The sequence below is a fragment of the Mytilus trossulus genome, chromosome 5, assembly GCF_036588685.1.
Source record: "Mytilus trossulus isolate FHL-02 chromosome 5, PNRI_Mtr1.1.1.hap1, whole genome shotgun sequence".
Lineage (NCBI taxonomy): Eukaryota > Metazoa > Mollusca > Bivalvia > Mytilida > Mytilidae > Mytilus > Mytilus trossulus.
Genome location: NC_086377.1, coordinates 83,005,240 through 83,019,730, shown reverse-complemented (window position 1 = coordinate 83,019,730; position 14,491 = coordinate 83,005,240). Strand labels below are relative to the sequence as shown.

The 14,491-nt window shown below is 34.0% G+C and overlaps 1 protein-coding gene across 1 annotated transcript in view; it reads right to left on the bottom strand.

Moving 5' to 3' along the window:
• LOC134718386 (uncharacterized) overlaps window positions 1-14,153 on the bottom strand; it is a 65,499-nt gene extending 51,346 nt beyond the window's left edge. The window contains exons 1-2 of the mRNA XM_063580885.1: window positions 14,130-14,153; window positions 13,756-13,857 (exon numbers count right to left, since the gene is read on the bottom strand). Coding sequence (XP_063436955.1) covers window positions 13,756-13,857; window positions 14,130-14,153 — 126 coding nt within the window. The remainder of the gene's footprint in view (window positions 1-13,755; window positions 13,858-14,129) is intronic.
• Window positions 14,154-14,491: the final 338 nt, after the last annotated feature.

Below are 14,491 nucleotides of genomic sequence, written 5' to 3'. Positions count from 1 at the left end.
TAAGATTAGATTGTAGTTTTGTTAATAGTGGATGATTGGTGTAAGGTGTGCTGCTGGAGTAAGATTAGATGGTAGTTTTGTTAATAGTGTTTGATTGGTGTAGGGTGTGTTGCTGGAGTAAGATTAGATTGTAGTTTTGTTAATAGTGTTTGATTGGTGTAGGGTGTGTTGCTAGAGTATGATTAGATGCTAGTTTTTTGTTAATAGTGTTTGATTGGTGTAGGGTGTGTTGCTGGAGTAAGATTATATGGTAGTTTTGTTAATAGTGTTTGATTGGTGTAAGGTGTGTTGCTGATGTAAGATTAGATGGTAGTTTTGTTAATAGTGTTTGATTGGTGTAGGGTGTGTTGCTGGAGTAAGATTAGATGGTAGTTTTGTTAATAGTGTTTGATTGGTGTAGGGTGTGTTGGTGGAGTAAGATTAGATTGTAGTTTTGTTAATAGTGTTTGATTGGTGTAAGGTGTGTTGCTGATGTAAGATTAGATGGTAGTTTTGTTAATAGTGTTTGATTGGTGTAGGGTGTGTTGCTGGAGTAAGATTAGATTGTAGTTTTGTTAATAGTGTTTGATTGGTGTAAGGTGTGTTGCTGGAGTATAATTAGATGGTAGTTTTTTGTTAATAGTGTTTGGTTGGTGTAGGGTGTGTTGCTGGAGTATAATTAGATGGTAGTTTTGTTAATAGTGTTTGATTGGTGTAGGGTGTGTTGGTGGAGTAAGATTAGATTGTAGTTTTGTTAATAGTGTTTGATTGGTGTAAGGTGTGTTGCTGGAGTAAGATTAGATTGTAGTTTTGTTAATAGTGTTTGATTGGTGTAAGGTGTGTTGCTGGAGTATGATTAGATTGTTGTTTTGTTAATAGTGTTTGATTGGTGTAGGGTGTGTTGCTGGAGTATAATTAGATGGTAGTTTTGTTAATAGTGTTTGATTGGTGTAGGGTGTGTTGCTGGAGTATAATTAGATGGTAGTTTTGTTAATAGTGTTTGATTGGTGTAGGGTGTGTTGCTGGAGTAAGATTAGATTGTAGTTTTGTTAATAGTGTTTGATTGGTGTAAGGTGTGTTGCTGGAGTATGATTAGATTGTTGTTTTGTTAATAGTGTTTGATTGGTGTAAGGTGTGTTGCTGGAGTATAATTAGATGGTAGTTTTGTTAATAGTGTTTGATTGGTGTAAGGTGTGTTGCTGGAGTATGATTATATGGTAGTTTTGTTAATAGTGTTTGATTGGTGTAAGGTGTGTTGCTGGAGTAAGATTAGATGGTAGTTTTGTTAATAGTGTTTGATTGGTGTAGGGTGTGTTGCTGATGTAAGATTAGATGGTAGTTTTCTTAATAGTGTTTGATTGGTGTAGGGTGTGTTGCTGGAGTAAGATTAGATGGTAGTTTTGTTAATAGTGTTTGCTTGGTGTAAGGTGTGTTGCTGGAGTATAATTAGATGGTAGTTTTGTTAATAGTGTTTGATTGGTGTAAGGTGTGTTGCTGGAGTATGATTAGATGGTAGTTTTGTTAATAGTGTTTGGTTGGTGTAGGGTGTGTTGCTGGAGTATGATTAGATGGTAGTTTTGTTAATAGTGTTTGATTGGTGTAAGGTGTGTTGCTGGAGTAAGATTAGATTGTAGTTTTGTTAATAGTGTTTGATTGGTGTAGGGTGTGTTGCTGGAGTAAGATTAGATTGTAGTTTTGTTAATAGTGTTTGATTGGTGTAAGGTGTGTTGCTGGAGTACGATTAGATTGTAGTTTTGTTAATAGTGTTTGATTGGTGTAGGGTGTGTTGCTGGAGTAAGATTATATTGTAGTTTTGTTAATAGTGTTTGATTGGTGTAGGGTGTGTTGCTCGAGTAAGATTAGATGGTAGTTTTGTTAATAGTGTTTGATTGGTGTAAGGTGTGTTGCTGGAGTAAGATTAGATTGTAGTTTTGTTAATAGTGTTTGATTGGTGTAGGGTGTGTTGCTGGAGTAAGATTAGATTGTAGTTTTGTTAATAGTGTTTGATTGGTGTAGGGTGTGTTGCTGGAGTAAGATTAGATGGTAGTTTTGTTAACAGTGTTTGATTGGTGTAAGGTGTGTTGCTGGAGTATAATTAGATGGTAGTTTTGTTAATAGTGTTTGATTGGTGTAGGGTGTGTTGCTGGAGTAAGATTAGATTGTAGTTTTGTTAATAGTGGATGATTGGTGTAAGGTGTGTTGCTGGAGTATAATTAGATGGTAGTTTTGTTAATAGTGTTTGATTGGTGTAGGGTGTGTTGCTGGAGTATAATTAGATGGTAGTTTTGTTAATAGTGTTTGATTGGTGTAGGGTGTGTTGCTGATGTAAGATTAGATGGTAGTTTTCTTAATAGTGTTTGATTGGTGTAGGGTGTGTTGCTGGAGTAAGATTAGATTGTAGTTTTGTTAATAGTGTTTGATTGGTGTAAGGTGTGTTGCTGGAGTATGATTAGATGGTAGTTTTGTTAATAGTGTTTGATTGGTGTAGGGTGTGTTGCTGGAGTAAGATTAGATTGTAGTTTTGTTAATAGTGTTTGATTGGTGTAGGGTGTGTTGCTGGAGTATGATTAGATTGTAGTTTTGTTAATAGTGTTTGATTGGTGTAGGGTGTGTTGCTGGAGTAAGATTAGATTGTAGTTTTGTTAATAGTGTTTGATTGGTGTAGGGTGTGTTGCTGGAGTATGATTAGATGGTAGTTTTGTTAATAGTGTTTGATTGGTGTAGGGTGTGTGGCTGGAGTATAATTAGATGGTAGTTTTGTTAATAGTGTTTGATTGGTGTAGGGTGTGTTGCTGGAGTAAGATTAGATTGTAGTTTTGTTAATAGTGTTTGATTGGTGTAAGGTGTGTTGCTGATGTAAGATTAGATGGTAGTTTTGTTAATAGTGTTTGATTGGTGTAGGGTGTGTTGCTGGAGTAAGATTAGATTGTAGTTTTGTTAATAGTGTTTGATTGGTGTAAGGTGTGTTGCTGATGTAAGATTAGATGGTAGTTTTGTTAATAGTGTTTGATTGGTGTAGGGTGTGTTGCTGGAGTAAGATTAGATTGTAGTTTTGTTAATAGTGTTTGATTGGTGTAAGGTGTGTTGCTGATGTAAGATTAGATGGTAGTTTTGTTAATAGTGTTTGATTGGTGTAGGGTGTGTTGCTGGAGTAAGATTAGATTGTAGTTTTGTTAATAGTGTTTGATTGGTGTAGGGTGTGTTGCTGGAGTATGATTAGATTGTAGTTTTGTTAATAGTGTTTGATTGGTGTAGGGTGTGTTGCTGGAGTAAGATTAGATTGTAGTTTTGTTAATAGTGTTTGATTGGTGTAAGGTGTGTTGCTGGAGTATGATTAGATGGTAGTTTTGTTAATAGTGTTTGATTGGTGTAGGGTGTGTTGCTGGAGTAAGATTAGATTGTAGTTTTGTTAATAGTGTTTGATTGGTGTAAGGTGTGTTGCTGATGTAAGATTAGATGGTAGTTTTGTTAATAGTGTTTGATTGGTGTAGGGTGTGTTGCTGGAGTAAGATTAGATTGTAGTTTTGTTAATAGTGTTTGATTGGTGTAGGGTGTGTTGCTGGAGTATGATTAGATTGTAGTTTTGTTAATAGTGTTTGATTGGTGTAGGGTGTGTTGCTGGAGTAAGATTAGATTGTAGTTTTGTTAATAGTGTTTGATTGGTGTAAGGTGTGTTGCTGGAGTATGATTAGATGGTAGTTTTGTTAATAGTGTTTGATTGGTGTAGGGTGTGTTGCTGGAGTAAGATTATATTGTAGTTTTGTTAATAGTGTTTGATTGGTGTAGGGTGTGTTGCTGGAGTAAGATTATATTGTAGTTTTGTTAATAGTGTTTGATTGGTGTAGGGTGTGTTGCTGGAGTATGATTAAATGGTAGTTTTGTTAATAGTGTTTGATTGATGTAGGGTGTGTTGGTGGAATGTAATTAGAAGGTAGTAAGATGTGTTGCTGGAGAATGATTAGATGATAGTTTTGTTAATAGTGTATGATTGGTGTAAGATCTGTTGGTGGAATGTGATGAGATGGTAGTTGTGTCAGTAGTGTTTGATTGGTGTTAGGTGTGTTGGTTGAGTATAATGAGATGGGAGTTTTGTCAGTAGTGTAGGATTGGTGTTAGGTGTGTTGGTGGAGTATGACGAGATTGTAGTTGTGTCAGTAATGTAGGATTGGTGTTAGGTGTGTTGAAGATTATAATGAGATGGTTGTTGTGTCAGTAGTGTATGATTGGTGTAGATGTGTTGGTAGAGTACATGTATGATTATATTGTAGTTGTGTCAGTAATGTAGGATTGGTGTTAGGTGTGTTGGTGATTATAATGAGATGGTTGTTGTGTCAGTAGTGTATGATTGGTGTAGATGTGTTGGTGGAGTATGATGAATGGTAGTTGTGTCAGTAATGTAGGATTGGTGTAAGGTGTGTTGGTGATTATAATGAGATGGTTGTTGTGTCAGTAGTGTATGATTGGTGTAGGGTGTGTTGGTGGAGTATGATGAGATGGTAGTTGTGCCAGTAGTGTATGATTGGTGTTAGGTGTGTTGGTAGAGTATGATGAGATGGTAGTTGTGTCAGTAGTGTATGATTGGTATAGGGTGTATTGCTGGAGTATGATGAGATAGTAGTTGTGTCAGTAGTTTAGGATTGGTGTTAGGTGTGTTGGTGGAGTATGATTATATGGTAGTTTTGTTAATAGTGTAGGATTGGTGTAAGGTGTGTTGGTGAAGTATGATGAGATGGTAGTTGTGTCAGTAGTGTATGATTGGTGTAGGGTGTGTTGGAAGAGTATGATGAGATGGTAGTTGTGCCAGTAGTGTATGATTGGTGTTAGGTGTGTTGGTAGAGTATGATGAGATGGTTGTTGTGTCAGTAGTATATGATTGGTGTAAGGTGTGTTGGTAGAGTATGATGAGATGGTAGTTGTGCCAGTAGTATATGATTGGTGTTAGGTGTGTTGGTAGAGTATGATGAGATGGTAGTTGTGTCAGTAGTGTATGATTGGTGTAGGGTGTATTGCTGGAGTATGATGAGATAGTAGTTGTGTCAGTAGTTTAGGATTGGTGTTAGGTGTGTTGGTAGAGTATGATGAGATGGTAGTTGTGTCAGTAGTGTAGAATTAGTGTTGGGTGTATTGGTGGAGTATGATGAGTTGGTAGTTGTGTCAGTAGTGTAGAATTGGTGTTGGGTGTATTGGTGGAGTATGATGAGATGGTAGTTTTGTTAATAGTGTAGGATTGGTGTAAGGTGTGTTGGTGGAGTATGATGAGATGGTAGTTGTGTCAGTAGTGTAGGATTGGTGTTTGGTGTGTTGGTAGAGTATGATGAGATGGTAGTTGTGTCAGTAGTGTAGAATTGGTGTTGGGTGTATTGGTGGAGTATGATGAGATTGTAGTTGTGTCAGTAGTGTAGGATTGATGTTAGGTGTGTTGGTGGAGTATGACGAGATGGTAGTTGTGTCAGTAGTTTAGGATTGGTGTTAGGTGTGTTGGCAGAGTATGATGAGATGGTAGTTGTGTCAGTAATGTAGGCTTGGTGTTAGGTGTGTTGGTAGGGTATGATGAGATGGTAGTTGTGTCAGTAGTGTAGGATTGGTGTTAGGTGTGTTGGTGATGTATGATGATATGGTAGTTGTGTCAGTAGTGTAGGATTGGTGTTAGGTGTGTTGATGGAGTATGATGAGATGGTAGTTGTATTAGTAGTATATGATTGATGTAGGGTGTGTTGGTAGAGTATCATGAGATGGTTGTTGTCAGTAGTGTAGGATTGGTGTTAGCTGTGTTGGTGGAGTATGACGAGATGGTAGTTGTGTCAGTAGTGTATGATTGGTATTAGGTGTGCTGGCAGAGTATGATGAGATGGTAGTTGTGTCAGTACTATAGGATTGGTGTTAAGTGTGTTGGTAGAGTATGACGAGATGGTAGTTGTGTCAGTAGTGTATGATTGGTATTAGGTGTGCTGGCAGAGTATGATGAGATGGTAGTTGTGTCAGTACTATAGGATTGGTGTTAGGTGTGTTGGTAGAGTATGATGAGATGGTAGTTGTGTCAGTAGTGTTTGATTGCTGTAAGCTGTGTTGGTTGAGTATAATGAGATTGGAGTTTTGTCAGTAGTGTAGGATTGGTGTTAGCTGTGTTGGTGGAGTATGATGAGATAGTAGTTGTGTCAGTAATATAGAATTGGTGTTAGGTGTGTTGTTGATTATAATGAGATGGTTGTCGTGTCAATAGTGTATGATTGGTGTAGGGTGTGTTGGTAGAGTATGATGAGATGGTAGTTGTGCCAGTAGTGTAGGATTGGTGTTAGGTGTGTTGGTGGACAGGGATGATTCCAGGTGTTTTCAAATGGGTCCCTTGAACATCAAATTGGGAATTTTTATCCCAATTGGGAATATTTTATGCATAAAATCTAAGACGCAATAATATTATTTTCTTGTAAAATTATGGCAAGCCGTTTTACTATTTATTCGAGTTTCAAGATATCTCATGTAATATATAAGATATCTTATACAATTTCATTTTTATAAGATATCTTAAATATTATATCTTATATATTATTAAAGATATCTCATAAAGTTTAGAAGATATCTTATATACTTGATTAGATATATTCTAAAATTTATGAGATATCTTATGAAGTATATGAGATATCTTATAAATAGTTTATATTATATAAGATATCTTATAAAGTTTAGAAGACAATATAGTTTAGAAGATATCTGATATAGTTTATGAGATATATGATAAAGAAAACCAATAAGATATCTTATAAATTATATAATATATCTTATATACTGATATCTTATATAATATATAAGATATCTTATATAATTTTCTTTATCATATATCTCATAAACTATATAAGATATCCTGGTACCTTTAATAACTATTTACACCACTGGGTCGATGCCACTGCTGGTGGACGTTTCGTCCCCGAGGGCATCACCAGCCCAGTAGTCAACACTTCGGTGTTGACATGAATATCAATAATGTGGTAATTTTTGTAAATTTCCTGTTGACAAAACTTTGAATTTTTCGAAAATCTAAGGAATTTCTTGTCCCAGGCATTGATTTCCTTAGCCGTATTTGGCACAACTTTTTGGAATTTTGGATCCTCAATGCTCTTCAACTTTGTTCATGTTTGGCTTTATAAATATTTTGATATGAGCGTCACTGATGAGTCTTATGTAGACGAAACGCGCGTCTGACGTACTAAATTATAATCCTGGTACCTTTAATAACTATTATATACTATATAAGATATCTTATATTATATCAGAAATTTTATAAACTATATAAGATGTCTGATAAACTATATAAGATATCTTATAAACTTTATAAGATGTTTTATATAATATATATGATATCTTATATAATCTGTTTTTTAATCATTTTAATAAGATATCTTATATAATCTGTTTTAATAAGATATCTTATATAATCAGTTTTTAAAAGATATCTTATATAAAATAGAAGCTATCTTCTTATATAATACAAGTAGGAACAGTAGTAGTGTAAACCCTGTGATTAAGACCCGTGTATATAGCAAAATCCTAAATACAGCGTTTGGTGGTGCGCCTGTCAGATGCGGAACATACAGATAAGTTAATAGGTAACAGGTGAATAGACTATTGATATCGGTATCGGATTCGACCCGGAACTTCTTAATTATTGGCAATATTAATTATGTGGAAAACAAAAGGGTCTGGAGTGGTGTAATTTTTAATCAACAGCATTGTACTATATTAGTAATATGTAAAGTTGAATTCTTTGATTCATCGTTTTTACGTGATGACGGCTGACAAATTGGACGTCGTAATTTTAGTATTATAGATAGAAGATAACTTATATAGTTTATGAGATATATGATAAAGAAAATTACATAAGATGTCTTATTAATTATATGAGATATATTATAAACTATATAAGATATCGTATATACTATATAAGAAATTTTATAAACTATATAAGATAGCTGATAAACTATATAAGATATCTTATAAACTTTATAAGATATTTTATATAATATATAAGATATCTTATATAATCTGTTTTAAAAAGATATCTAATATAATCTGTTTTTAATATTAAGATATCTTATATCAAATAGAAGCTATCTTCTTATATAATATAGAAGATAACTTATACAGTTTATAAGCTATCTTATATAGTAAAAAAGATATATCATAAACTTTAAAAGATATCATCTTAAGTTTATAAGATATCTTATAAATATATTTTATAAAAGATATCTCATATAGTATATAAGATATATCATATAGGATAAAAGATATCTCATAAAGTGTATAAGATATCTTATATAGTTTATAAGATATCTTATATAGTTTATAAGATATCTTATATAGTTTATAAGATATCTTATATAGTTTAAAAGATATTTAATATAATTTATAAGATATTTCATAAATAAAATTATATGATATATCTTATAAACTTTATAAGATGTCTCATAAACTTTATAAGATATCTGATAAACTATATAAGATATCTGATAAACTATATAAGATATCTTATTAATTATATAAGATATCTTATAAACTACATAAGATATCTTATAAAGTTTATGAGATATCTTGAAGTTCGAATAAATAGCAAAACGGCTTGCCATAGAAAATGTATATTAAATTTCACCTGTATAATAATTCTGGATGTGCTCCGGATTATGATTTATATGATTCTCAAAGATATGATTACCAGATCAATTAATTGACAGTTATTGGATTGAGAGCAGGGAAGTTGTTACATGAATATCATTGCACAGGATGCACTATCATCTTAGCTATAGTAACCTAGACCTATTACAAAAACATATATATACCAGCTAACATAAACCACTTAAAAAATCATCCATCAGGTATTTTTTCAACAGGTCATCTTTATAAATTTACCTTGATTCAAATGGATTTCAAATTGTTGAATTCAAAAAAGCAATTACAAAAGTTTATATACTTAAATTTTAATTGATAAGATATTTAAAGCAATTGAACCAGTGAACTTTAAAATTATTTAAATCAAACAGTTCCATAATGATGACATCGTATTTCATGAATGGTCTATCATCAACATTATCATATCAAAAACGCTCAAACTTTTGTCTTTTGAGGAAATAGAGCAAAAAATAAAATAATTTCTTTGACAAAACAAGCTTTTATCAAATTATATAACCGGCTCTGCTGTGCGATCTGCTTTCACGAGATCGGCACCCATTAAAATTCATTCATCAATGTTATATCAAAATTTAGTCAGCATTCTTAACTGGATTTTTAAACGTTTTGACGACAAACTATGAAAACTTAGTTGTCTAAATCGGTGACGGAAACTTCGATTTTTATTTTATTTTCAAGAATTGGGAATTCATATTCACAAAAGAATTTTTGGGGCCGCTGGCAGATTTTAGGGCCGCTTAGAGGCCCTAAACTATATAATGGAATCATCCCTGGTGGAGTATGATGAGATGGTAGTTGTGTCAGTAGTGTAGGATTGGTGTTAGGTGTGTTGGTGATTATAATGAGATGGTTGTTGTGTCAGTAGTGTATGATTGGTGTTAGGTGTGTTGGTGGAGTATGATGAGATAGTAGTTGTGTCAGTAGTGTAGGATTGGTGTTAGATGTGTTGGTAGAGTATGATGAGATGGTAGTTGTGTCAGTAGTGTATGATTGTGTCAGTAGGGTAGGATTTGTGTTAGGTGTGTTGGTGATGTATGATGAGATGGTAGTAGTGTCAGTAGTGTATGATTTGTGTAAGGTGTGTTGGAGTATGATGAGATGGTAGTTGTGTCAGTAGTGTAGGATTGGTGTTAGGTGTGTTGATGGAGTATAATGAGATGGTTGTTGTGTCAGTAGTGTATGATTTGTGTAAGGTGTGTTGGAGTATGATGAGATGGTAGTTGTGTCAGTAATGTAGGATTGGTGTTGGGTGTATTGGTAGAGTATGATGAGATGGTAGTTGTGCCAGTAGTGTAGGATTGGTGTTAGGTGTGTTGGTGGAGTATGATGAGATGGTAGTTGTGTCAGAGTGTAGGATTGTGTCAGTAGTGTAGGATTGGTGTTAGGTGTGTTAGTAGAGTATGATGAAAGTATGTTGGCAGTGTATGATTGGTAGAAGGTATGTTGATAGAGTATGATTGGTGGTAGTTATGTTGGCAGCATATGATTGGTAGAAGGTATGTTGGTAGAGTATGATTGGTGGAAGGTATGTTGGTGGTGTATGATTGGTGAAAGGTATGTAAGCAGTGTATGATTGGTGGAAGGTATGTTAGCAGTGTATGATTGGTGTACTGTGTGTTGGTGGAAGGTATGTTGGTGGTGTATGATTGGTGAGAGGTATGTTGGTAGTGTATAATTGGTTGAAGGTATGTTGGTAGTGTATGATTGGTGGAAGGTATGTTGTTAATGTTTTATGTTTGAAGCTTTGTTAGCAGTATTTGATTGGCGAAAGGCATGTTGGTAGTGTCTGATTGGTGGTAGGTTTTTAGATAGTGTATGATCTGTTAAAGATAAGTTGGTAGTGTAATATTGGTTGAAGGTCTGTTGGTAGTTTATGATTGGTGGAAAGTATTTTGGCAGATTATGATTGATTGTAGGTATGTTGGCAGTATGTGATTGGTGGAAGTTATGTTGGTAGTGTATGATTGGTGGAAAGTCTGTTGGCAGATTATAATTGGAAGAAAGTATTTTGGCAGTGGATGATTAGTGGAAGGTATGTTGGTTGTTTATGATTGGTGGGAGGTAGGTTGGTAGTGTTTAATTAGTGGAAGGTATGTTTGTAGTGTATAATAGGTAAATGGTAAGTTGGTATTGTTGGTGGACAGTATGTTGGAAGTATATAATTGGGGGAAGGTATGTTGGTAGTGCATGATTGGTGGAAGGTATGTTTGTAGAGTATGATTTTTTTATTTCTGAGTATTTTATTTCTGTTTCTCTATTAGATGTAATGTTCTTTCCAATATTAACAAGCTGTTTTTCTATTTCCTCTTTCTATTTTTATTTACAAATGTTGATTTTCCTTGGTCCTGAATATGCTTCATATTTTTTTCTTCGTCTTTTAAATTTTTTGGTACTTCATTGCCAACATTGTTTTTGTTTTTCATTTCTTTGCGTACTTCAGTTTTAAAGTATTTCACTGAGGACGGGAGACTATCACTTATTAATGCATAATATACAGCACTGTATTCATTTATTGACATATAAGTATAGTAGCCTAGGCTGTCCCCTAATAAAACCAGGTGCTCCGCAGGGCGCAGCTTTATACCACCCCAGTGGTTGAACCCTGAACAGTTGGGGCAAATTTGGTCACAATATTCAAGCTTGATTCTGTCTGCATTTGGATTGTGATCAAATTTTTGACATAATATAGTTTTTGGTCACAAAATTAATGTTGTCAAAGAGCTAACAAATCTATTGCACAATACTGTGCAATTGAAGATTTCTTCTTGAAACTTTTCAAAATTAGAAATTTGAAAAATTTTGAAAAAAAAGATAGCCCTTCAAAAAATCCCCCCCCAACTTTTTGAAACCCCCTTGGAGCAATAACCCTTAAACTCAATCCCATGCTTTCCATTGCAATATTGAACCTTGTAGTACAATTTCAGAGAGATCCATACACTGAAACACATTTATTGTCATGATTGTTTGGAAACTAGAAACATCCTTTTTTGGACCCTAATTCCTACATATTTTGGGCAATTAACCCAAAACTTAATCCCAGCCTCCCCTTTGTTATATGGTACTTTGTGGTACAATTTCAGAGAGATCCATACAATTACACATAAGTTATTGTCTTGAAACTAGAAAAATGCTTGTTTTGACCCCTTTATGGCCAATATTCCTAAACTCTGGCCCAATAACCCCTAAAATGAATCCAAACCTTCTTCTTGTGGTTTTAAACATTGCGGTATGATTTCAGAGCAATTGAAATACTTCAACACAAGTTATTATCCTGAAACTAGAAAAATGCTTGTTTTGGGTCTCTTTTGGGCACCTAATTCCTAATCGATTGGGACCATCATCCTCAAAATCAATCCCAACCTTCCTTTTGTGGTACTGAACTTTCTGAAAAAATTTAATGAAAATCTATTCACTTAAATTAAAGTTGTTATCCGGAAACCAATGTGTCTTCGGACGACGATGACGCAAACGACGACATCTTATTGTATACGATCCCAAACAATTTTGGGGGTCGTATAAAAACAATCAGTTTTTAGAAAACTGTGTTCATTCATTAAGTGTATTAATAACTAGAGGCTCTAAAGAGCCTGTGTCGCTCACCTTGGTCTATGTGAATATTAAACAAAGGATGCAGATTGATTCATGACAAAATTGTGTTTTGGTGATGGTGATGTGTTTGTACATCTTAATTTACTGAACATTCTAGCTGCCTGCAATTATCTCTATCTATAATTAACTTGGCCCAGTAGTTTCAGAGGAGAAGATTTTTGTAAAAGATTACTAAGATTTACGAAAAAATGGTTAAAACTTGACTATAAAGGGCAATAACTCTTAAAGGAGTCAACTGACAATTTCAGTCATGTTGACTTATTTGTAAATCTTACTTTGCTGAACATTATTGCTGTTTACAGTTTATCTGTATCTATAATAATATTCAAGATAATAACCAAAAATAGCAAAATTTCCTTAAAATTACTAATTCAGGGGCAGCAACCCAACAATGGGTTGTCCGATTCATCTGAAAATTTCAGGGCAGATAGATCTTTACCTGATGAACAATTTAACACCATGTCAGATTTGCTCTAAATGCTTTGGTTTTTGAGTTATAAGCCAAAAACTGCATTTTACCCCTATGTTCTATTTTTAGCTGTGGCAGCCATCTTGGTTGGTTAGCAGTCACGCAAAACATTTTTTTAACCTAAATACCTCAATGATTGTTGTGGCCAAGTTTGGTTAAATTTGGCCCAGTTGTTTCAGAGAAGATTTTTGTAAAAGATTACTAAGATTTACGAAAAATGGTTAAAAATTGACTATAAAGGGCAATAACTCCTAAACGGGTCAACTGAACATTTCGGTCATGTTGACTTATTTGTAAATCTTACTTAGCTGAAAATTATTGCTGTTTACAGTTTTTTTCTTTCTAGAATAATATTCAAGATAATAACCAAAAACAGTAAAATTTCCTAAAAATTACCAATTGAGGGGCAGCAACCCAACAATGGGTTGTCCGATTTATCTGAAATTTCAGGGCAGATAGATCTTTACCTGATGAACAATTTAACACCCTGTCAGATTTGCTCTAAATGCTTTGGTTTTTGAGTTATAAGCCAAAAACTGCATTTTACCCCTATGTTCTATTTTTAGCCATGGCGGCCATCTTGGTTGGTTGGGCGGGTCACCGGACACAATTTTTAAACTAGATACCTCAATGATGATTGTGGCCAAGTTTGGTTTAATTTGGCCCAGCAGTTTCAGAGGAGAAGATTTTTGTAAAAGTTAACGACGCCGGACGACGGACGCCGGACGATGCCGGACGCCAAGTGATGAGAAAAGCTCACTTGGCCATTCGGGCCAGGTGAGCTAAAAAGGTTAGTCTCTCCATGTAAACGTTAAGCACAGACTGATTTCTTCATATTTAGTTTAATCTGTTTATTATACAGGTATTTCATCATAAAGTTGTACTGTATTATATATTATCTGCAGCTGTTTACCCTCAACTATTTGTATTTATATTGTAATTGTACTTTCTCTGTTGACTTGTTTTTAGATTTATGAGAATAAAATATCTATCTATCTAATAAGAATAAAACTGAATGTTACCTGTTTTGATTTCACCCAAGGACTGCATCCTTGATGTATTAACCATTTTGTTACATCAATCTGTCCAAACTGAGCAGCATAATGTAAAGCTGTTTCTCCATGCTATAACAATATAATATATAAACATGTTAATGGTGTGTGATAACAAAATCATGAGAGGAGTCAAACAATTTACCAAATGTAAGAAATATAACATCGGGTAAGAAAATATCCAATTATATTTGTGTATAAACTATTAAAGGGTAGATTAAAATGTAAATTCAATGCATATTTTCTGATTCAGTGAAACAAAACAGGTAAAAAAATAGTAAAATCTTAATTATATAAGTGTAACAAGTCAAATAATAGCAACCCTCACTTTATATAAGTCTCACAAGTATTTGTTGTCCATTTAACATGTATGATTAAGAGCTGATCTCAGAGAAAACCATGCAAAATTTGAAAAATTGTCCAGAAGCAACTATTGAGATTTGTTTTTCTGTGTTGTTTGTTGGAATGTCAAATGACTCAGCATCACTTTGAAAGTGTTTCAAATTATACCTGTTTGTGCTATTTTTAATATAATGATAGATTCTATGATAGAATCACAAAATGTATGTTACAGATTAATAAAAACTCATTGTTTTGCCTGTTGTGTGAAAATCGGAACTTTGCCAATATTTGGAAGTTGTGTCAGTTTAGAGAAGTGCATACGAGAGGTGTTTTCTGAGACTCGTTTCTGTCAAAGTAACGCTTT